The sequence below is a fragment of the Gymnogyps californianus genome, chromosome Z (genome assembly GCF_018139145.2).
Source record: "Gymnogyps californianus isolate 813 chromosome Z, ASM1813914v2, whole genome shotgun sequence".
Lineage (NCBI taxonomy): Eukaryota > Metazoa > Chordata > Aves > Accipitriformes > Cathartidae > Gymnogyps > Gymnogyps californianus.
In genome coordinates, this window is record NC_059500.1 from 52,660,364 (window position 1) to 52,684,993 (window position 24,630).

Genomic DNA, 24,630 nt, shown 5'->3' on the forward strand with positions numbered 1-24,630 from the left:
ATCATTTACATTTTTAGATGGGAAAGATTCACCAAATGTAAGTGAGCTTACAGTATGGTAACTGCATGTATTAGTGAAGTCACTGAATGCAGTTAATATTTTCACTCCAGAGTGTGGTTTTGTCTTATATTCAGTTTCCTTTCCTACTCTTTGAAATCAGATGGAAGAAAAAATTTTAATGAACATTTCCAAGTCAAAGTATTTGAAAATTTTAAATTACTTGGGGCAGACGTTACAAAATATGTGATTAACAAGACCTTGATAAAAATTAAGACTTACTAGTCAGTGATATCATACAGTTTTTATGGAGAATTTAATGAGACTTTTAATTTCTGGGTCATAGTAGTTGAAGAATCTCATAGCACAACAGCTTGTCCATTATTTAGAATTTACTCTCTGTGCTAGACAGCACTCTTGAAATACAGATTTCAGCTAAGAGGAGAAAACTTACATTAAGACAGTGGTGTACTGTATAGCAGCTAACAGAAACAAATTACTTTGGGTAATTTGGCAAAGGCAGTTTGCATGAGCTTCTACTAGTAATGGCATGCCATCACAACTATTTGGTGTGATGACTGTTGCAAAGGGGTGTGTGAGGGATATCTTGCTGTGTAGTAACAGAGGTGGATTTCACTAGATCAGAGAATGTGTTTTTTCATGGGCAATTTCACTTCATTTGGGCTTATGGCAAATTCAGGTATTATTATCAGAAGTTTCTAGATAGAGCTATTCCATGATGCTACTGTATATAGGACTGCACAGAATCCTACTGTTTGTCCCACAAGACTGTAATATTCACAAGTGATCATACAAAAAGAAAATGTAAACTGAAAGCTATCTGGAAATAAAAAGAGAGAGAGAGAAAAAAAAATATTTCTCTATCAATAATTGCACGTTAACCAAAAGGAAATTCATACACTTTGGAAAATCAGATAGGCTCCATATTTAAAAAAAAAAAAAAAGTTACTGTTATTTACCATTTTAATAACAGGGTGTTTTATTGGATAACTAAGCTTTATTAGTTCCCCTGTTCTGATCAAGGGCAAGTAGTAATTTCTTTCTTTGTAGTTACCACAAAGGTTAAAAAATGGTTCTAACTGTGAGGTCTGCCACAAGAAAAAAAAGCAATTTATCACAAAAATAATTTAGTGACACCTTCCAGCAGTCTCTCCTCTAGAAAGCTGAAGGAGTTATTATTCTGTTTGTGTGGACTCTTCTTCTCTTTCATATGCTCCACTGGTTTCAGTAATAGTTATAATGCAAAGAAAAACATGGCCTGCAAAAGGCCTTCACAGCCTTTTCTTTGTTCCATAAAGGCTCGTAATAATCAATGAGGAAAAGTCAGAACTAGTCAGAGAGATATTCTTTATGCAGCAGAAAGTGTAGGAAAAAACTTACAAAATTCCTGGGAATAATACTTGCAGGTGAACTAGACATTTAAAAGGAAGGATATTTGGAATATTTATATAAAAACTAGCTATAATTCTTATGCAGTTAGAAGCAGTGTCATGACTTATGAGAGATATGATGAGGAAAGAGCTTATTAAATGCAGAATTTTCTTCAAGCCATGTCATTCCTCCCTCCTTATTCCTAATTCATTATGGAAAGGTAGTCAAAACTTCTGACAATAAGAATCTGATTTGCTGGGTGCCTGAGAACTGAAGATAAGTAATAAAATCCATTGAAGTATTGAAATACAGGAACCAGAGCTTACAGTGCAGCAGTTACATTCACATGGGAAGACTTTGAATGCGGATGGAACTAATTAGTCTTCATGGAAGACTATTTTATCGTGGCACTACTACTCCCAAAACTATTCCAGCCTCTTGACCTGTCAGGCATTGGTACACAATGAACACCAAATTTCTAAATAGTTATGGATATGCTTTATTGTCAAATAAGTCATTGTAATAGAAACAGACTATTTTGAAATAGAAATATTAATGAAAATATAAATGATATGCATGTACATAAATGAATATGAATAACTGAATAAATACAAATAAATATATAAATTAAATAGAAACAGTAAATGAGAGCAATTTATATTGGGACTCCAAAAATGTACACAATATAAGTTGTATAATGCGATTTCCCCCTTGATTAGGGCTAATTTGATCCTCTAGACTGAATGTCCTCACCACACTTACAGTCTGAACTTCTCTGAAAGACAAATCATCAGTTTGGACCAATTGGTCCCAATTAAGGATTTGAGTGTATCTGGTGTGCAGGTTAAGAAGAGCTTCCAATTTGGTCTTCTTCAGAAGAAATCCAGTTCACGTACACCAAGACCATGCTGGAAACTAATTAATATGTGATAAGCCACGACAATCAAGAAATTAAATTCCAAACTGCGCTACCACTCCAAGCTGAAACAGCCCATGCTGAAGGTGATTTGTCTATGGAAAGTGGAATGATAGGGTTCTGTCATACGTAGTAATGATTGTTGATGACAAGGTTGGTCTGACTTCCCTTCTACCACATTTTAACTATCAATGGCAAAAGTTGTGTTAGACACATCTAGAAACTTGGAATTTCTCCATTATTATTACTACTACTACTATTGTTATCATTAATTATTTTTCCATTTACAGGAATGGCAGAAATGTGCCTTGGATTAAATTAATGAATACTTATGACAATACTCTTTTTTTGCAAGCAAGGATTTGTAAGTGAGACAGAACCATTCATAAGGTGTCTGTTTGAAGTTTTACTTCTTGACTTGTGTTCCTAAGTCCTGTGCCTCTGAATGTTCTCTGTATTTAGAAATAATGGTAAGGGAAGAAGACAACAAACAGTAAATGGCTTTACTCTCATAGTTAGTTATACTGTATGACTCAATAGTGCAGGAGGCAGACATTATTTCTTCATAAGACAGTAATTTGTGGAAGTAACAGTGAGGGAAGAGAAAATTTATCCCTATTCCTGCTAAAACTAAATTCAAGAATTGTACATGCAATCCTGTTTGTATTTATCATCTTTAAATAACATTGTGCTACAGTTCCAGGCAAACCTCGGCTTGTGATTAGCCACACACAGATGAACACGGCTCTAATTCAGTGGCACCCTCCTGTGGACACTTTTGGCCCGCTGCAGGGTTATCGCTTGAAGTTTGGTCGCAAAGACGTGGATACATTTACGACCATGGAGTTCTCAGAGAAGGAAGATCACTTCACAGCCACAGACATTCACAAAGGAGCTTCTTACGTCTTCAGGCTCTCAGCTAGAAATAAAGTGGGCTTTGGGGAGGAGATGGTTAAAGAGATTTCTGTTCCTGAAGAGGTACCCAGTGGATTTCCCCAAAATCTCCACTCAGAAAGCTCTACTTCTACATCAGTTCAATTAACTTGGCAGATGCCACTCATGGCAGAGAGAAATGGCATTATCACCAAATACACCATCTTGTACAGAGATATCAATGTTGCTTACCAGCCAGTTGAACTCCCTGTTGTTCCTGCTGATACCACTATGACACTTTCTGGCTTAAAACCAGATACCACATATGATGTAAAAGTACGTGCCCACACAAGCAAAGGGCCTGGTCCATATAGTCCAAGTGTCCAGTTCAGGACACTACCCGTGGATCAAGGTAGGATTTGTCTGCTTATGGCGTTGACCTTTAAAGGAGTATCGGTCTTTGGATATCAGTGTTTTTGAAGCTGTAAATAAAACTGACCGGCCCATTCATAAAAATAGGTTCATCAAACACAAAAGGTAAAGTATGTAAATCTTAATATGTTTTGGATGCCTTAGAATTCAGTTGTCCCTTGCCAAGCAAGTTCTGGCTAACATCTTCACAATTTTTTCAGGTAAGGAAAACGTACGTGTTGGGTTGTCACTAGATAAGAGTGAGAATGAGTTAAAATGTGATATTTAAATATGAGCAAACAGGTAGGAGAATTGAATCCTTGTTTTTTGACCTAAATGGAGAGCTAATACTCCCAGGTAGCGGTGGAAATATGACAAGATCTAAGCTCCAAGATGTTGTTTATATACATTGTTTCTTTTTTTCCAGCAGTGTTTGCAAAAAATTTTCATGTTAAAGCAGTAATGAAGACTTCTGTTTTGCTGTGCTGGGAAATTCCAGAAAATTACAATTCAGCCTTGCCTTTCAAAGTAAGTTACTTTGCATTTGTACAAGAGAAAATACAGAAACTAGAGGATGTCATTCACCTGGTTAAGTAGCTTACTGAACATGTGGATTTTTTTGGTATTGCTGTATTTAAGAATACAAACTAATCAGCAATATTGACCCAAGCTGTTAAATTCACTCCTTCGGCAATATGAGCTTTCCACTGTTGTGGCAGTATTTCCGAGTCAGGCTCATACTGGTTATTATGCATGGTATGAACACCTTGCTAATTTGTAGTTCATTGCTACTATATTTTAGAGAAAACAGTGAAAGAAAAGAATAATTTTCTTCTTTTTTTTTAGTCATTTCTGTAGTGGCTGTAAACTCAATACCATTTTGGTTTTTGTCTCCTCACATTTACAACAACACATTTTGGTGTAATAACTCTTTTACTCCACTAACTGTAGCATTAGCCAGATAAAGAGACTCAATGTAACCTGCAGTCTGGCTGGCATTTCTTTTGCATCATTCTTCATCACTTGTGTCATCTCAGGCAGTGGCAAGTGAGAAGAGCAGTATTTTATGAACCAGATGTTGCAAAAACCTTTCTGAATAAGGAGTCTGAATGAAAAAGTCAAGGTACTTTTAACAACAAGTGTGCCTTGATATAAATACTGATTTCAAGCAAAACTACTGAATTTGAATAAGTGAAATCAGATTTTAGAAGTGCTTACACTGCTCTAAATTAATGTTTTTAGTAGTTCTTTTTTTCCCCTGAAAGCAAGAAGTTTAATTGCAGTAGTGAATTCAGTACTATCTTACAGCCTAAAATGCCCACTAACTTTCATTTTAAATTTATAGCTAGGTTCATTCCTGAATTCAATGTGACAGTATCAGTTGCCTTCTCTTAGTAACCAAAACCACCTTCGGTTTATATATTAACTTAGATCCTTTATGATGATGGGAAGATGGTGGTGGAGGTTGATGGACGTGCTACTCAAAAGCTGATCACTAACTTGAAGCCAGAGACATCATATTCATTTGTGCTGACAAACAGAGGGAATAGTGCTGGGGGTCTTCAGCACAGAGTGACAGCAAAGACTGCACCAGACGTGCTTCGCACCAAGCCAGTCTTCATTGGAAAGACCAACTTAGATGGCATGATAACTGTGGAACTTCCAGAAGTACCTTCAAATGAAAATATAAAGTGAGTGAATGAATGACATACTATTGTTTTTAACTCCAGAAAGATGATTATTCTTACTGTTAATAAAATCTAGAGCTGTAGTTATAGACCAGGACTTTATTCTTCATAACAGTATGGAGTACAGCACTCTGCAGTAGTGTTTGGACTAATATTGGACTAATTTTTGATGATACTGAACTGGGAGGTGCTGTTGACTCTTTCGAGGGACAAGAGGCCTTGTAGAGGTATCTAGATAGATTGGAGCATTGGGCAATCATCAATGGCATGAAATATAACAAGAACAAATGCCCGATTCTGTTGTTAAGGTACTTGAATGCGTACAGCAGAGGGCAACAAAGCTGGTGAAAGGGCTGAAAGGAATGTCCTATGAGGAGCAGCTAAGGACTTTGGGCTTGTCTAGTTTGGAGAAAAGGAAGCTGAGGGGCGACCTCATTGCTCTCTGCAGCTTCCTGAGAAGGGGAAGTGGAGAGGGAGATGCTGAGCTCTTCTCCCTGGTATCCTGTGACAGGATGTGTGGGAATGGTTCAAAGCTGCATCAGAGGAGATTCAGACGACGTTAGGAAACATTTCGTTACGAAGAGGTTGGTCAAACACTGGAACAGGCTTCCTAGAGAGGTGATCAATGCCCCAAGCCTGTCATTGTTTAAGAGGCATTTGGACAATGCCCTGAATTTGCTTTCACTTCTGGTCAGTCCTGAAGTGGTCAGGCAGTTGGACTAGACTATCATTGTAGGTCCCTTCCAACTGCAACTATTCTACAAGTATGTCACTTAGGCAAGTATGTAAGACTGAGTAAAATCTAGATGGAAATACATGGAGAAGGATTGTCCTTCAGTTTGTAGTTGTTTCTCCGAGTACTTTTGTGTTTCTTCACTGATTTCAAATAGCAAAGAGGGATTAAGGAAGCCAGCTGTGTTCTGAACAACGTATGGGTTGTTCAAAACCATCAATGGGTAGCTGCCCTGCTGCAGCACCTTGAAGTACTTTCCAGAATTATGTGGAGTTTTAAAGAATTGTTACTGCACTTATATTAATTCAGATGAATTAATTCTGAAGGTTTTTATTAAAAGAAAAATCTTAAGTCCTCTCCACTGATCCCAGAAAGAAAACAGATTTTGCTGAAAAATTTGGCAGGGGGTTTACTAGAGGTTACTTAGATTTGGGGGGAAAAGGTGCTGTGGAGTTTTAAACAGCAGAAATAGGACTAAAGAGCTGACAGCACACGGTCAGCAGGGATTAGAAAGGTTAGACAAAAAAGATTTGCCAAGAAAACATGAAGCATGGTACAATCAATACATGTTATTGCTTTGCTTATAGTGATTCTTGTTGGTCTATAAGGTTCCCATGTGTAATGTAAAGGAAATGGGGAGGAAAATGAGCAAGTCATTAAATATTGTTGGGGATTCAACTTGTCCTCTCCCTGGTGGATTTTTACTGATGGCTTTGTAGAAAGCTTCTCCCCTTTTTCATTACTGACTGAGGATTTTGAGGCAGGTGAGGTCAAGAAAGCAATGACTTTGAGACATTAAAAGGATGAAAAACTGAAAAATGTAGCCATTATCATTAGATTGAGTAAGATGCGGTCAGTAACAAATGCAGCTAAGGAAGACTGAAGATGGGATGAGTCAAAAAAGATTTATGAGGCAGAGCATTCACAGAGAGAAAGAAGTGCAGGGTAGCTGGTCAAACAATAACAGAAGATAGCAGTGGAAAAAGAGCCAATGCACTTCCTTTTGTGTAGTGTAAAAAAAAATGAAAGATGCTAAGTGACATCAGGAAAGGTACATTAAACCTATGGGGTCCAACTGCCAGTGTTGCAAATAATGTATCTCCTCCTCCTGTATCTATTTCCTAAGAAGATGTGATTGAGCTTGCAATAGAAAAACAAAACAACAAAAAAAAGATTGACTTGACCCTTGGAAGCGGGCATACCAAAGCAACTACATATTGAACAGAAAAAGCTTACCTGATGCTTGCTAGAATAAGTAAGATTATTGCAGCTATAGTCTTTGTATGAGAAGAACAATTTTGTGTAATAGTTATGTTGACAGTTGCTGTTCCTCTATGGGTACATTATACGCTCATGATTGTCTCTATTACTATGAAGTACTATACACTGAGAATCTTTCAATAATACTAATTACACAGAAGGTGAAACAGTTAATGGTTTGCTCTAATGAATTATAGGTAAATACTAATGGGATTGAGGGTAATACTATAAGAGCCTTTGTGATTTATTAAAGATGGTAGAAGTAATTTTCATTATTTCAATGTTTGATGGTGATACAGCATAGAAATTGGAGCAGAACTCACCTTATGCTAGGTAAACTGGATCTCTTTTGCTGGAGTCATCTCAAGTGAGCAATTTCTTCACTTTCCTGTAGTATTTTGGACTAATCCAAAGCAATTTTTATGTGTAAAGAACTGTTCGTGTTTCTCTGAATCTCTTCCATCTTTGCAAAGTCTTAGGTAAAAACAGAGTTTTATGGAAGACTTTGGCCTTTGTAATACTCAGTAGTTCAAGCGATATCCAAGCAAACTCTCCATTTCTTACCCTTCCCCCCCCCAAAAAAAAAAGCCCTCGAAACAAACAAGCAAATAATAAAACACGTTTTTCAAGAGATGCTGCGTTTTCTGGAGGTAGCTAGAAATAACAGAACTTTGTTGTCCTTTACGATTTGCAGCACTGTATATTTATCTGAACAGTTTCATTTTTCTGCTTGCTGTTGATGGACTTGTGCTTTCAGCTTTAAAACACTCTGTATGTGCTGAAAGTCTTAGTGGATGATCAAAGTTATGAGTGGGAGGCATGCATGAAGAAAATGTGAAAGAGTGTGAAAGTAACGTTTACATGCTGGATGTTCCTTGATCAAAAAAAAAAAAAAATGAACACTCTGTTACCTTAAAAAAGAAAAAGAAGAAAAAAAAAGGATAAGTAAGAGACTGCTGTGCAGTTCATCCAGCAGATGTATCTTCGATGTCTGAAAGACATATAAGGGCCAATTCTCAATTACCTTTTGTCTTGATTCTTAGGCATCTGATAAAGAAAGTGTATGTAGGTTGTGGATATTGTGTATGTGGATAAACCAGCATTCACTAGGATTTATTATTCATATAATCAAAGAATTTTTAAAATACATACTCAGGTTTAAAATCTGGGTTCAGCCAGCCTTACTAGTTTTGAATAAGAACATCAGTGTAAAAGATGATTTATCCTATTGTTACTATAAGAATGCATGCTACAGATCTTATTTAAATACTGGAATACAGCAAGTGAGCAGCAGTTAAAAATCTGTGGCCAACACTTCTTATTTCCAGCACCTTCTGTTAGAGCTCAGCCTTTCCATAGAGAAATTTCTCAAATTTCTTAACACAACAATTAATAAATGCGTGCATTTACTACAGTAGTTAAAAATCCAAAGTTTTGTTACATTTCTGTTATGGGAAGGAGCTTTAATTAAGAAGAAACCATTAAAATGGACCAGTGGCGTGCACTGGTATGGAAGAAAGATAGTTATAGAGTCGGTTTAGACTGAGATAGTTTTTGAACAATTGTAAGGCAAGTCCTTTTCTGTAGACTCTCTTCCGTTAATTACTTTAGGTTTTTCAACTGCATTGCGTGAGTAAAATGAATAGTCAGTGCTGCAGAAAGTTGAATAGGCTGTAAAAAATGGCAGACTAGAAGAGAAGAAGATGGTCCATGAGACACTAAAATTATCTTCCATAATGGACAGCCAGAGACACCTTCTTAATAAGCTCTGTTGTTACTAGAAACAAAGGAGAGCAGCTTCTTTCCCTCTCCTCTGAGATGGAGAGTGCTTGACTTCTTGACAAGTGTGTTTATCAAGAAGATGTATATTATACCATCCTGGATGTCCTGCTGTTGTGATTCTACTGCTTCTTTCCTCACACTAATGTGAAATTATGGATCTGCCTGACATGTATCCAGGCTTTGTGAAGGAAAGAAGGAAAGTGCCATATCTCTATTATACTAGAAAGTATAATTTACTAGTCTCCATGGGGGGGAGGAGAAAGATATTTTCAGGAAAATGTTTCTGAGGAAAATTGATATGTGTAATTTGCAAATCCTAGCTGTAAAGAGAGCATACATCAAGCTCTCTTGTCTATGACTGTGAACAGAATACTTAAGTAGATAAAGCTGATGGTGATTGATACTCAAAAGTAAAGAGCGTGTGGGTGGAGTGTATGCTACATCTTCTTTATTTTCTGTTTATAATAGTATTGGCATCAACAAACACATTATGTTAACCTACTATTCTGATTATACATGAAAATGGGGGAAGATGGGGTGATAATTGAGATTTAAATATATGGTAATATGTTTCAATTTAGAGGTTTGGGTTTTTTTCCCAGTGTGATGGTGGCAGGGCACAAATATCCCATGGCTCTTGTATTTCAAGTGAAATAATAAACTGCAGCCAAACATGTAGGCATTTTAGAACATTGTAATTAAAGTTTCTTATACATATTTATATGTTTACATGAAAAGGCAGGTAATTGGTGCCATTTATTTGTCAAATGTTTTACACTGGATATGGTTTCAAGAGTATGAATCTTTACAGCTAGGTTTGAAAGGCTGCAGTGGCATAATAATGTGCAAAAGTTTGCTCTCAACATGCTGCTGTTCTCTTAAGTTCCTCTGAACAGACACCTACTCCATCAATTTATCTATTCCTTTCCCTTCAACTTCACTTTTGTCTAACTGTTTCCTTTACAGAGGTTATTACATAGTTATTGTGCCTTTGAAGAGGTCTCGTGGAAAGTTTATCAAACCATGGGAGAGTCCAGATGAAATGGAACTAGATGAGGTACTGTATGTTTTTGTTGTCATCTTCTCCTTTATTAAAGAAACAGTCTTATTAGTGGTATGTGATTAACTCACCAGTTTTAGAAATTTTGGTTGTCAGGATATTTTATATTTATATTTGAATTAGCCTGTGGGGACTGAAACAAAAGTTCAAATTACTTAAATTAGAAGACAATAAAGACATTAAGTTGCAATAAAGCACACAAAGTGTCTGATCTTTGTTGGCATTAATATTTTATTCTTTTCCTGTTGTAAAGCGTAATGCAAAAGTGCAGGAGGTGAAATTAGTTGTCAGCAAAAGCTTAATCACCAATGATATGAACTCTAATAAAGGTCTGGTTCATTAGTGGGCTGTTTACTAAGCCTGTAACAAATGCTAAATTGCAATTTGCACTGCAATTTAACATTTGACCTTCTTGTGGTGTTTTTACCCAATTCTCACATACTGTAATGCTTCTGGTTAGTAATCTGTTACAGTAGTCCCCATTCTACTGACAGTTTGTGCTCAGAAATAAATGAAGTAGGAAAGAGCAATAATGTGTCGTCATTTGACACTATAAATGACATTAACCCAAAGCGTGGAAGTACTTTCATTTTAGCAGTAAGCTCAATAATACTAGAAATCAATTCATGATGTTATTGATATAATAATAATTCCAGGAAATATAGTGTCAGCATTCAGTCCTGTCTTCTGTTTTACTGAAGGACAATATAGCTCATGTGAACTTGTCTTTCTTCTTTCAATCTGTAAATTTGGAATAATACTAATATTTATTACTGTAAAGCTCTTCTGAGAGCCCCATATGAAAGCCCTGTACAAAAGACAGGTGGTGGTGTTATTATTGTTGTATCTGGCTAAGATTTTAGATCTCATTCAGATGCTATGCTGATTTGTACATGTAATATCTCTGTAATTCAAAGACCAGAGATCAAAGTCAGTTTCTTTACTCCTGATTTAGTGATCTTTTGACTGGATCCTGTCTATTTTTCCATTTTTCTTTTGATGGATTCAAGAGGTTTATGTTACAGAGATGCTTCACCATATGCTTCCCCATAATACAATCACTGGAAAGTGATGATCATCTGCGAGTAATCACAAGGCTTTTTTTCCCTCTTCCCATTGACAAAATGGATATCAATTTCAATGTTTGTACCAAAATGTAAGGAAAATAAACATCTTCACCAAACTAACACTGCTGTAGAAAGCTTTCAAAATATAAACAGGGGTCATTCAGTCTTTAGTCTGTTTTCTGATCAGAAAAGGCAAAGAAGAGTATGTACAGCAACACAGAATCCTTAATCAGAAGATTAAAAACAACTGTTCAAAGGAAGGCATGGGTTTTGTTACTGCTGACTGACTGATTGAAGCCTGTTTCCTCTTGACCAGTTTGATTTATGTGATCATCTCATTTGATTCAATTGTAGTGATGACTTGCTTTGATCTATTAACTTCTTCCTTTTAAAAGAACTTGGATTGTAAATGCCATCAGCTCATGATCATAGTCCTAGGTGACATCAAATACAGTTAAACAGTAGAACTCTGACAGCAAGATCCATATAGTAAAGGAAAACTGATTTAATATTACCACCCACTTTTAACATCCAATGACTGTAGTCACATTCAGCAGCTTTAACAGATTAAAGGATAGGTGCCAGATGACATTGAACTTTTTGGCAATTAAATTCTACGGGTCCTGCTGATTCCCATAACAAAGGGTCATTTTAATCATCCTGCAAGTTGCGGTGCATTAATCTGTATAACAGATTGATAAAGAGCATTTATTAATTCAGAAATATTTGGGTCAGGGTGGGTTGTTTCCCACTTCTGCTGATATAATTGAGACTACATTGTAGAATTAATGGTGGAAGAAATAAGATATGCATTGACTGGAAAATGAAAATTGTTTCTGATAAAGAACTAAGCCCCTTGATCTATCTTTTACAATTGCCACCAATACATATAGTAAGTACTGAGTAGAGGAAAAATCAAAAGCGGGCAGCAACTATATTTCATGCTAACTGATCCATTTTCTGTTACTTAAAAGACTATTTTACTTCCAGCTTTAGAAAATACATGCATATTGTTATTAGGTGTACCATTCCTGACAAACATGTGAAAGCAGTGGCACAATAAATAAATTTGGAAAAAAAACCCACCAAAGCTAACCACACTACTCTCCGAGCAAATAGTTCCTGACAGTCAAGTGAAGATATTTGTGCATGTCTTTTTTTTTTTTAGTACAATTTCAGATATCTGGCTAGTATCAGAAAGGATTGGGCAATAGATTTTCCAAAGAAGTATGTTCCAAGTATTTTGCTTAGATTGTCAGAAGAAAAGTATTTGCTGAAAACACTATTTTGGAGTGTTACCTCCAGTACATAACTGACCAGTCCAAAAGACTCTCCAGGCTTATTGTAGTTACCTAATCATCCTGGTTCCTTGAATCTCAACTCTGAAAGAAACTGAGAGATGCAGAATCTTAAAAGAGCAGACAATGGACTAGATATTGTGTATCTGAAAATAATAGTTATTAGAGATACAATCCTTTTTTATTAACTCAAAATTTCATTTTATCTTGAATATCTTGAGATCTAGTGACTTTAAATAGATATGTCATGTAAATAAATGAAATATAAGCAAAATATTATGATTTGCAGTAAGTATTGCCTAGTAGGATTACTTTGGATTTGTGAGCAATAAAACCTAAATCAAAGCCTGCATGTTAAGTCTTAAATCAATTCAGTAATTTTATTGAAATCCTGGTATAAAGTACAACAGGAGAGATATGTGCAAGTAATGATATTTGGCAACAACCCCATTTATATATGAAACATGAATGAGGCCAGAGGTTCACCTGAGGTCTGTTCAGTCATGTGTAATCAGTGTCACAGACAAAGTTTTTATCTACACACAAGCACACCTAAGTTTAGCTGGCCTTAGGTGATGAATAACCACCTTTGAAAAAGTTGAACACATTTTGTTTGACTCAGGCTAATTAACTTTCAGCATTCATAGCCAAAACTCAGTTTCTGATCACTTCACCCACTGTAATACAGTACTTCAGTATTGCTGTCTGCTACATATATACATTTTATGTTACTATTTCAAATGCAAGAAATAATTAAGATCAAACATTTTTCTTCCCCTTTCAATCTCAATCTAATTTTGATTGCAGTACTCTTGCGGTATTTTGATATTTTATTATGAGTTGTTTAAAATCTAAATTGTAAATATGGTGTAATCTGGAAACATACGATAAAAAATTTGAGGTGGCCACACAAATGAGTTTAAATTCCAGTGGAAACTGTACCCATAAATGAAAATATCGATTATCTTTGAGGATGGCTCGAGACACATACCTCTCCTCGTACTGCAGTACTTACAGCTCCTGACTTCCAGTTAGTATACATATCACATTGTTATTACCTGAATATCTACCTTTGTGTTTCAGCAGGCTTCAGGATAGTCAGTGCTCAGCCCTCTGCATAGCTGTTATTATCTTTATAAAAGATGGCTTCATATAGATACAAACTTTTCACAGAGTGCTTCCCTCAGCAGATCTTATAAAGGCTGAAGCAACCTGGAACAAACTTGGATTAGTTTCTGCCTCATGTTCTGCCCTCAGTAACTCTACCCGGGGCATCAGAAGCTACTAACAGATGTGAGAGTCACCTTCAATAAAACAACTAAATAGAAATCTTCTTAATATTACAGTTCTCTACTGCCCTCATTTTTATACCATGCAAATTTACTCTAGCTGCTCATTAAACTGTTTAGGAAGAATGAAAGACAGATATGGACTGCTGATTGTAATAGAGTCCTTGAGTAATGAATAATGATTTCTAGTCTCAAATTATGGCCAGTTCTTTTTTGCTCAGGGGGTCTATTGCAGTGTACCAGCTTTTGTGTTGGAACGTGGCAACTGATAGAGTTAAATGAATGTAAAATATCTGCAACAGAGAACAGACTCAACCTTAGAGCTGGAAAGCAGTTGGCTGTGTAGATCTTCGAAGGGTGACATCCAAATGCCCTCAATGCTAAGGAAGTTTGAATGCAAGTGGTATAGGTTGCTTCCGTGTCTGTCTGTAGCCTGTGTTTGAAATATGTACTTCAATGAGAAGGGCTGTTAAAGTAATCAGTATTAAAAGCTTCTGTCTCAGTAGCAGAGTGAATAGTAGGTTGTTTTACATGCATCAGAATTGTTAATTGTGTAATTGCAAAATACAAGATCCCATGTGGGGAAGGCAAGAAGATGTGCTAGCTAAGCTGAGGCCTAACACTGAAGAGGATGAAGCAAGAGAGAGCTTCCCTATCTAAACATGTTCTTTAAAATGAAAATATATAGCGAAGATAAGATTTTAATCTCTTTTTTTTAATTGATCTCTGTCTAGCTCTGGAGATTTGTTTCCTCCTCCTAAAAAAGAAGTTTGTGTTAATCTATTGTATTAGCACTATTTGTGTGCTGAAAAGCCTAAAACAACTGTGTGACCTTGGAAAAATTTATGATTGCAGTCTGAGACTACGGGACATTGAATAATTTTCATAAGTGAAAAACGAGGAGAACTGTAAAGAGGCCTTAGAAGTCATCACTTATCACCCAGGAAAAGTTCAGGCTCCTTGTAATCAAATCAGATTAATATTTGTTGAATGCCAGTATATCTAAAGTGATAAAAGGTATTGAATAAGCATTTGTCTGATTTAAAAAGTAATTCATCAATGGATTATACCCACTGAGTTTAAGTTCCTTCATTAGTTAGTATATGTTTTACAAGTTTGAGCCTAACATCTAATCTTGTCGTAAATGTGCTGATGTAAATTTTACCTTTGTTCATCAGAAGAGATGTTTTATGAAACAAGGAAAAGTTACATTTTGAAAGTCAGATTAGGCAGTTAAAAGCTGAAGTGTGGGTTATGTGTGATAGGGTGTTGGATAGTATTTTGTAGTCTAGCAGGAGACAAGTTGTCTTAGGATTCATAGGTCCTGTTATTGATTCCTATCACCAATCTATTGTGTAGTGTTGTACAAACCATGAAGAACACAACTTTTGGTGGTTTTGAACAAGTAAAATGGCAGTAGATTTCAGGTTTGGGATGGAAGATCGGCTTACAAACCACTCCTGTAAACTCTTCTGCACTTCATTTACTGTTTGTGAAATACATTGGAAAGCACTCTTTCCCTGAGATGTTCAGCAATTTAATATTGCCAGAGTGCTTGGTAGTCCTCATGTTAAGAGAGAAGAAAAAAAAAGGCTATTCATAGCTACTTAGTGTTGAGTTGTTTGTATTTCAGAGTTACCAGAAAAAGTTTTAAAAAGTTAATATAAATTGATTTTAAAAAATTAGGATTTTTTTTTCAGTTTTGTGGGGTTTATTCCTGGTTTTTAAATAATTATATCATATGACTCACTAAGCTTTGTTGGATTGAACAGGAGATAAGAAAGTACCTTGCATATTCACAGAGAGGGAGAAAATACTATTAAACATTAGGGAAGTGATTGTCCCTTTGAACTCAGTACTGGTGAGGCCACACCTCGAATACTGTGTTCAGTTTTGGGCCCCTCACTACAAGAAAAACATTGAGGTGCTGGAGGGCGTCCAAAGAAGGGCAACGAAGGTGGTGAAGGGTCTAGAGAACAAGTCCTATGAGGAGCAGCCGAGGGAGCTGGGGTTGTTTAGCCTGGAAAAAAGAAGGCTGAGGGGAGACCTTATCGCTCTGTATAACTACCTGAAAGGAGGTTGTAGCAAGGTGAATGTTGGTCTCTTTGCCCGGTAACAAGTGATAGAATGAGAGGAAACGGCCTCAAGTTGTGTCAGGGGAGGTTTAGATTGGATATTAGGAAAAATTTCTTCACTGAAAGAGTTGTCAAGCATAGGAACAGGCTGCCCAGGGAAGTGGTTGAGTCACCATCCCTGGCGGTATTTAAAAGATGTGTAGATGTGGCGCTTAGGGACATGGTTCAGTGGTGGACTTGGCAGTGTTAGGTTAACGGTTGGACTCCATGATCTTAAAGTTCTTTTCCAATGTAAATGACTCCATGATTCTATTCTATGACTGACCTCATATGTAAATACAGACACATATGTATAAGATGTGTGTATATATATGTCCTCAGAGAAGATATATTGCTTTATTAGCTTCCCCCCCTCCCTGAGACAACAATATCAGACACTGAAAATTGATCTAATTGTTTTATGTTTGTAGTCCGGGCAGTGCAATTGCTACCTAGTATCTTATCATAACAAGAAATTGGAAGATTTTGCAAGAACTGATTTAGTGACACTGATATGCCCCATGAAATGTGGATAAATTGTATTTTTGTAGTTCCTGGTCATGCATTAAATTTTCTCATTACATTGTCAATAAGTTACATTAAAATTGTTTACAGTTATCTTTCTGTTCTTGCTTTCTCTCTCTCTCTGTCTCTTCCCCCTCCTTTCGTTCTAAAGCTGCTTAAGGAGATAGCTAGGAAACGCAGAAGCATTCGTCTTGGGAGGGAAGTTGAATTAAAGCCATATATTGCAGCTCACTTTGAAGTTCTTCCTACGGAGTTCACGTTGGGGGATAAGAAGCATTATGGTGGCTTTGAGAATAAGCAACTGCAGAGTGGTCAAGAATATGTCTTCTTTGTGTTGGCTGTAATGGAGCACTCAGAATCTGTAAGTTAGTTAATATTTTTCAATCCCAAAATTGTCTTTCCACAATCATGAAGACATTTTTTTCAATGCTTATTCCACTTCACAAAAGCTATTTTCTTACAATATGTCAGAGCATCTCTAAAGCGAGTGTTTCCTTGCTTAGTTCCAATTAATTCCTTGAACTTTTCTATTTTGCTTGCATCTTTATGTTTTACTTCTGCATATAACTGAAACGTAAGGATTACCTTTTGTTAGCTGTGTTGTGATCCTCTGCAAAGTACATGCTCTGCTATTTGAGATCATTGACACAGGTTCTGAGGCATGAACTTCATAGCAGCATCTTTCTCAAAGTATTTAAAAAAGAGTTCCTCTCTTGCCTTGGAAAGATCCATTGAATCAGAGACATGCACAGATAGCCTCTTTAGTTCCAGTCATTCCCTGACAACTTTATCAGTGAATTGTTAGAAAGTTAGAATATAATTCAATAATAAGGAAAATTCCTGAGGTGAGCTAAATAATGAGCTGTCATTCCTCTTTATGTAATTCATCTTGTAGTTATGTCCCTTTATGCTTGAGCTAATCTACTGCATGTGATATAGTCAAAAAAAAAAAAAAAAACAGAAACAGAACTGTTGAAAGAAGTTGCAATATACATTAACATTTTAACATACAGTGTGTAATATGGTATCTTTCTAATTGGTACCTAAACCTGACAGGTATATTTGCTGGCTCAACCACTTGAAACTACTACACCAATAAACTGAATTTCAGTCAAATGCTTCCGGCGTGTAACCTCACAATTGCTTTGTTGATGTCAACAGAATTTGCCTACTTAAACAATGAGGTGGTAGTTTCAATTTGAACACTTTTGGATACATAGCTTCATTTGAAAATAAAATAAGGGCTTCCTGGAAGTTCTAACATAAATCAAAAGTTCCCCTTTCACTTTTTGACAGTGGCTGCGTAGACAGAGATTTCTGAAGGTGCTGCATCAGAAAGGTTCAAACTGGAGAAAGTAGACAGCTTTTGGCTATAAAGTTAGATGGCCAAAAATCTGTGTGTCAGAAATAACCTGTACTAAAATTGATCTTTTCAATACAAAGTACCATTTCTTATGTATTTTTCTAAATTAATTCAGGCATTGGTCATTTAATATAACTCTAAGGTTATTACTTCATTAGAGAGAAATCAAGATCAAAAAGCAGGAATAAATAGGGTTGTAAATTTACAGCTGAAAAGGCTGGCATGGCAAAATATATGCAGGGGCCTACGGTTGAAGATTTCAAAAGGCATTACTAAACTTACAATATGGACAATATCTGGTTTAGCATGCCATCTGAAACATCTATGTGATTAAATAGCATGAGGTGGTCACAGAGTGAAGAGTTTGTAAGGGTGAGTGAGCTTCAACTCCCAATGCTCCAGTGTATCTGCTCTCAATATAGCTGGTTTTCTTCTAGGACTATAGATCCTACTGGTGTATGAGTTGTAACTTGTGAAGGATGTTTTTCCCGATATTCAAAATACTTTTTACATAAGGTTTCTTCTTCAGAGAACACAAAATTTCTCTGTTGATTGGGAGAATGGTGAACTTGCTTTACAAGAAGGCATGGGGAGGTCTGAATTTGTTTAACTTAGTAAATAGAAGCTGAGAGAGCTTATGATTACAGTCTATAAACATCTTAAGCATGTTATCAAAAGGAAGGAAAAAAATAGATAAATTTGGCAAAATAATAAATGAGTTTAAATTAATCATTAATACAGGTAGGTTGAAAATTAAAAGCAAAATCCTATTGATTGGAGAACAGGTAGTAAGTGCTCACACTGTTGTCCCTCAGTATCCTTCTGTATCCCTTTCCAGGCTTTTTTTCTGCCAGCTTGTCATGGTTTAACCCCAGTCAGCACTAAGAACCACGCAGCCGCTCCCTCACTCCCCCCCTGCCCCACAGTGGGATGGGGAGGAGAATCAGGAAAGAAGGTAAAACTCATGGGTTGAGATAAGGACAGTTTAATAACTAAAGTACAATACTAACAATAATAATAATGAAATATAATAATAATAATAATAATGAAAAGGAATATAACAAAAAAAAGGAGAGAGGAGAAAAAAGAGGGGGGAAAAAAACACAACAGTGATGCACAATGCAATTGCTCACCACCCACTGACTGATGCCAGAGCCGCTATCCGCCCCTCCCGGCCAACTCCCCCCAGTTTATATACTGGGCATGACGTTCCATGGTATGGAATATCCCTTTGGCTAGTCCAGGTCAGCTGCCCCAGCTATGCTCCCTCCCAGCTTCTTGCACACCTGCTTGCTGGCAGAGCATGGGAAACTGAAAAGTCCTTGGCTTAAGATGAGCGCTATTATAACACACTTTAGTTGTTCCTCAATGTTACTCTCACACTAAATCCAAAACACAGCACTGTACCAGCTACTAAGAAGAGAGTTAACTCTGTCCCAGCCGAAACCAGGACACTGCTCTAAAGGAAGAGGCTAAATACAAAGAGTTTCTTACTGTAGCAATGGGCTTTTTTCTGTCTTTTGAGAATACTGAAGCTGGGAAAAAAAACTCAGTCAGCTCAGGTGTTTCAGGGATGGAACATGAAGACTCCCCAATTTCTAAACAGCAATCACAGACTTTTAAAACGTTTGGTGCCAGGTTTAGTAAAAGAGCATAACATAACTGGATATTCTTGGCATGGGTACTGGTTCAGTACCAGCTAGTGTAAGTACTTCAGCTTTGCCGGTCCTAATCCTATCTCTGACCTTAAACCCAGACACTGTCATAGCCCAGAACCCAAAACAAGGCCAAATGAAGTGTAAAAAAACATGTCTCCTTTGATAACGCTTGTCCTGGCTTAGGGCATCTTTCAGAGTACAGTGCAAACACGGTAAATGAAAACTAGTCTCTTCTCCTGGTTATCTTATTCTATCTTAGCTGGGATTTCTGATCTACTGCTGAATCAAGTTTTCAAGTCCTTGTTTAGTGCTGGTGGAGACACTGCAGCAAAGACAAGAAAAAAGTACAAACCATTCTACACTTCTGACATTACTGTAGCTCAGAGTTCTTTACATGATTCAATTTTAGCAGGCTGGCTCCTCAGCCTCTCCTGTCTGTAATTTTAACTCTGCACTCAGCCATAGATCAGACATCTCTGGTCAGACCAGAATAAAAAAAAGTTATTATTTTCTTATCACAGGTCTTATCCTAGACCAGCTGGCTTTACACCATCCAGTAAGGCAAAAGGTTTTCAGTGGCCTCTGTTGAGTCCTAATTCTATTTCCATCCCTAAGAAAGATTTGAGTATTTAGCTTCCCTTCATATTCTACAGTGGCTTCCCCTATTTTTCAGTCTTAAATTCAAGTTGTATCCATCTTCTGTGAGAACACTCCATCAGACAGTTTTTGAATGATCAAAATGCACCCTAGTATTGCGATAAGACCCTTTTCTAGGAACCTCCTACATTCAGTCCCCTTTATTTTTACCTATAGCACTCTCATTCGTTCAGAAATACCCTTTCATATCTTGCAGGAAGAAATAGTGTTAAGCCAATATGAAACTAAAACAAAAACCAAAATGAGTAACTGATGGGTTATATTTCTGGGTTTCCTAATACTTCATTTTCTCATTCTCTGCTTAAGTTGCAAAATGTTCTGTGAAGGACTGTGTTACCTCATTTGCCTGCAGGTCACTGCTAATATGTGGAGCACAAAATAAAGATAGTTAATAACAACACGCTGTTCAGTTTGCAAGTTTATATACTGCCTGACTTCAAGAAAAATAGCATTTTTGCATTGCTGTGTTCATTGCATCATTATCTTATATAGATTTATTTTAGATCTAGGATAGTTAATATTTTAAATGCACTCCTTTATCATTAAGTAAGATTTATTTTATTTGTATAGACCATGTATGCAACCAGCCCATATTCTGATCCTGTTGTGTCGATGGATCTTGATCCCCAACCAATTACAGATGAGGAAGAAGGCTTGATTTGGGTGGTTGGACCAGTTCTTGCAGTGGTGTTTATCATCTGTATTGTTATTGCTATACTTCTTTATAAAAGGTAAGTTTACCTTTTAGTTTTCTTACCAGGTGTGTAACTTTCTGATATATTGGCCATTTTATCATACTGTTCCATACTATATTTTTTGTACTACAGTTGTAACTGTCATTGCCTTGGGATATTTCCGTATTTATTAATCATTTCCAGAACACTGCAGAAATTTTAGTAGATTGACTGAAAGTTTCCAATAATTACAGGTATGTGGGTACATTTTTCTGCTGATGACACTCTATTAACATTTCTGCATTTAAATTTTTTTCCCACTTTGCATACGTTTGTGAAGAAAATATGTGCTTGCATATAAATATGTATGGAATTCACGCGTTTGACTTTTTAAAACTTATTTTTAGATGTGTAATAGTAATACATTAGGGGTTACATTCAGCTTGATGTTAAACATGATTTTCATCTCCACTCAAGTAATTTGAGTTTTTACTTTTGACAGTTGGCCTCAATTTGGCAGTGTATCTATATGAATTTGAAGCTCTGAACTGAGAGATTAAAGAAACATCAGTAGCTGTTTTCTACTAATCTTGCAATGAGATCAAACTTCAGTTATTCTTCTTTCACTGTCTATGACACAGATGTAGGTTTGCTATTACACAAAGGATTTCGCTGTTCCTTACAACATACTAGATGATAACTGTGTATGATGCCTTAATTTATACATAGCAGCCTTTTACAGTGTAAATAAGTTCACAGGCGTCAAGATACTAAATCAAAACCAAAGAATCAAACCCACAAAGTTTATTTTAATGTTTAGACTCTGTTCCTAATACATTTTTGAAATGTATTAATAAAGTATAATTGGGGACTACTATAAAGATGCTGTGACCTTGTTGGGGGGGGGGGGTGCACTAGGGATAATTTCATTAAATGGAGTATGTCTTCTAAAACTAATGGTTATCATGCTATCACCTGCATATAAATATTTAAATCCTGCTACCCTGTATGCTCTTCCCACCCTAAGTGTCTCCAGTCAAATACCTCTGAAGTTGCATGTAGAGAGCTGGCTTCAAGTTTTGGAAAGAGAATTCTCTGTTCAGCAGTAAAAAAAACAGTCCAGGGTTAACCTCAGCTTTGGATTCCAAATAGATACACATTTATAGAATGTTCTTTAGGGCTGTAATCATACAGCAGCATAATACACGGTCTATTGCTTGCAGATACTATGTCTCCTGAAGGTTTCTATTAGTGCCTACTGTCTCAGCCAATCTAATTGATTAGCAACCAGTGAACCTCTGTTTGTATCTGTCTGTCACTTCAAAAACTGGTCATTAGAGATGTGCTAAAAGTGAAATACTCCTTTCTTCTGATTGTTTTGGAGTGTTAAAGGTAAAACTTCTCCCATACTACAAAACAAATCCAAACAATGGTATATAAAGCAGATGTGTAACTGCTTCTGGAAATATTGATTACATTTATGGAACCATAATAACAATCTTCAGTTCTATTACCAAAAAATTTATAGGCATATTCCACAAATAAGCAGGTAAAATTTGTTCATCAGTAGTGCGAAGATATTGTCATTCACTGAAAATGGGGGACACATTTTCCATCTGTTATTTACTACTGGTACTAGAACTGTTCAGGCAAATGTCCATATGTATTTATTTATTTTTCTATTTTCAGCTATAAGCTGTAAATTGTTAAACTGCACTGATTTGGCAAATTACCTCTGAGAAATTATGACTGCAGTTTTACCAGTCTATGGTCCTCTGTGAACTTTTCATTTCTGTAAAAAAAGTAATACATAATTGGATACTATTTTTCTGGAGTATGCAACCTGGATGCAAGCTAACAGCTAGAGTTTGATAGCTTTACTGTCTGTAGTAACTAGACAAGACAGTAGAGATATTTAGCATAGTGCTTTGAGAAAACAGTGAAATTTAATTTCTGAGTTAACTCTGTTAAAGGGAATTACTGTGGCTACAGGAGTTGGACGTGGTAAAAATATGCAATAAAAAGTAGCAAAAAAAATTTTCATGGATACAGAAAATTTTACAAGTATATTTCTAGAATATATTGGGGCATAAGTGCAACAGGTATGACAGGGAGAGAAGGATAGAGGACATCTATCTAATATATGAAAACACATGCAAAAAAATATTAAAAAGGGGAAGATGATGTTGACGGATGCGTAGTGGGAAGACAACGACTGGGAAATGACCATGTCTTTTGAAGTGCAAAGGGTAGTAACTCAAATAATGGTCAACTATGCTTAATTCCCTTTGTCCATAGAAGATTTTATGAACAGACTTGGACCACTAATCTCATGATTTACAGTACTACTTTTACATTTTAATTTCAATCATAGAGAAAGGATGACTGCAGTTTCTAAAAGAATCATTTTAACAGGAGAAGTCTTGCCCTCCTTCAAAACAGGCGCTGTGACAGATAGCGTGGATTAGTTGCATGGGTTGGTGTGAAGCGTATTTAACTGTCCTAAAGATTAGGAGTGCATGTTTGACTCTTTTATTATTTGTTGGTCAGTTTGTATAAAGGTTGTTGCCTCTGCAATTACTCTTCTTAAAATCTGAAAGCAAAGATACTGCATAGAAGGATTTTTGGATCATATATTATAATACAGCCAAAAGGTCATTGCAGCTTAGTACTTAACAGTAATAGATGGGGAAAATACTGAAGAGTACCTTTTGTTGTCATCCTATGTAGCTGCAATATAATATCCAACACAATTGAGGCCGATTAACATACTGTGTGCAGAAGAGCTCACAGATTCACAGAACCAAGGGGTCACACCTCTGGAGATTGCCCCATCCCAGCCCTGCTCAGAGGCATGTCCAGCCAAGTTTCAGTATATCCAACAATGGAAACTCCACAACCTCTCTGGCAACGTGTTCCAGTCAAAATGATTTTTTCCTGAGTTATGGTTGAATTTCCTGTCTTTCTGGAGTTGATGTCTTGGCAAACGGAACTGACTTGGCCAATGACCAGTTCAGTGTTCTCTGTCATTGCAGCAGTGATACCACCCTGCAGTCATAGTGAAGGGAGACAATTATTTTGAAGCAGATCTTTAATCTATTGGACTTAAATCTAAACAATCAAATTTAGGGATCCAAGTAAATTAACTAAACATCACTTTCTTTTTGGTCATATTCTTGCCCTCAAGAAAATAAATTTTTTGCTGGTTCAAACGTGGAGTAGAATATACAACATAGTAAAATTTATATCCAAAATCTCAAACAAAGGCAAACACTTACCTAGATATAGAGATGGTGCAGGCTAAATCTACCCTAGAGGCAATGCCTAACCATTATGAGGACTGTTTGAGTCACAGTTTATATCTCAAGGTGGTTATGATAAAGCACTATCCTGCTGCAACCTACAGCTTAGGCAAACCTACAGGAAATCCTTTCAACTCGCTTTTGAATGTGTGGTACATGTTCAATTACACAGGATTTAGATAGTTAGGAACCCAGTTAGTGAATGTTAAAGAGCTCTAGAAATTGTTCAGTGTATCTCAGAAACTGACAAACTAGAAAGAGAGCGCATGTCCCTTTCCTCCTGGTTTTTAAGAAATCACAAGTTCTCTAATTTCAGCCTTTCTTGATGAAGAGCAAAATGTTCCTCATTTTAGATCTTCTAGAGTCAGGTTTGTTTGTGGAGTGGGTTTCCATTTGTAGGGAAAATAAATGAAAGCCATCTTGACAGACTTAGTGTTGTTTGCTCTTATAAAGTGTAGCTTTTTGATTTGGTTCAGAAGACAGGAGCCTAAGCTTGAATTGTTTGAACATAGTGAACTTTGGCACTCTGAATCATAGAATCATAGAATGGTTTGGGTTGGAAGGGACCTTT

General features: G+C 36.5%; 1 protein-coding gene across 1 annotated transcript in view; it reads left to right on the plus strand.

Annotated features, from left to right (window-relative positions):
- Positions 1-24,630, plus strand: part of PTPRD (protein tyrosine phosphatase receptor type D) — a 329,742-nt gene that overhangs the window by 218,804 nt on the left and 86,308 nt on the right. Inside the window, exons 18-23 of the mRNA XM_050913754.1 lie at positions 3,003-3,590; positions 4,017-4,117; positions 5,021-5,280; positions 10,019-10,109; positions 16,557-16,766; positions 20,654-20,814. Of these exons, the coding sequence (XP_050769711.1) occupies positions 3,003-3,590; positions 4,017-4,117; positions 5,021-5,280; positions 10,019-10,109; positions 16,557-16,766; positions 20,654-20,814 (1,411 nt within the window). The remainder of the gene's footprint in view (positions 1-3,002; positions 3,591-4,016; positions 4,118-5,020; positions 5,281-10,018; positions 10,110-16,556; positions 16,767-20,653; positions 20,815-24,630) is intronic.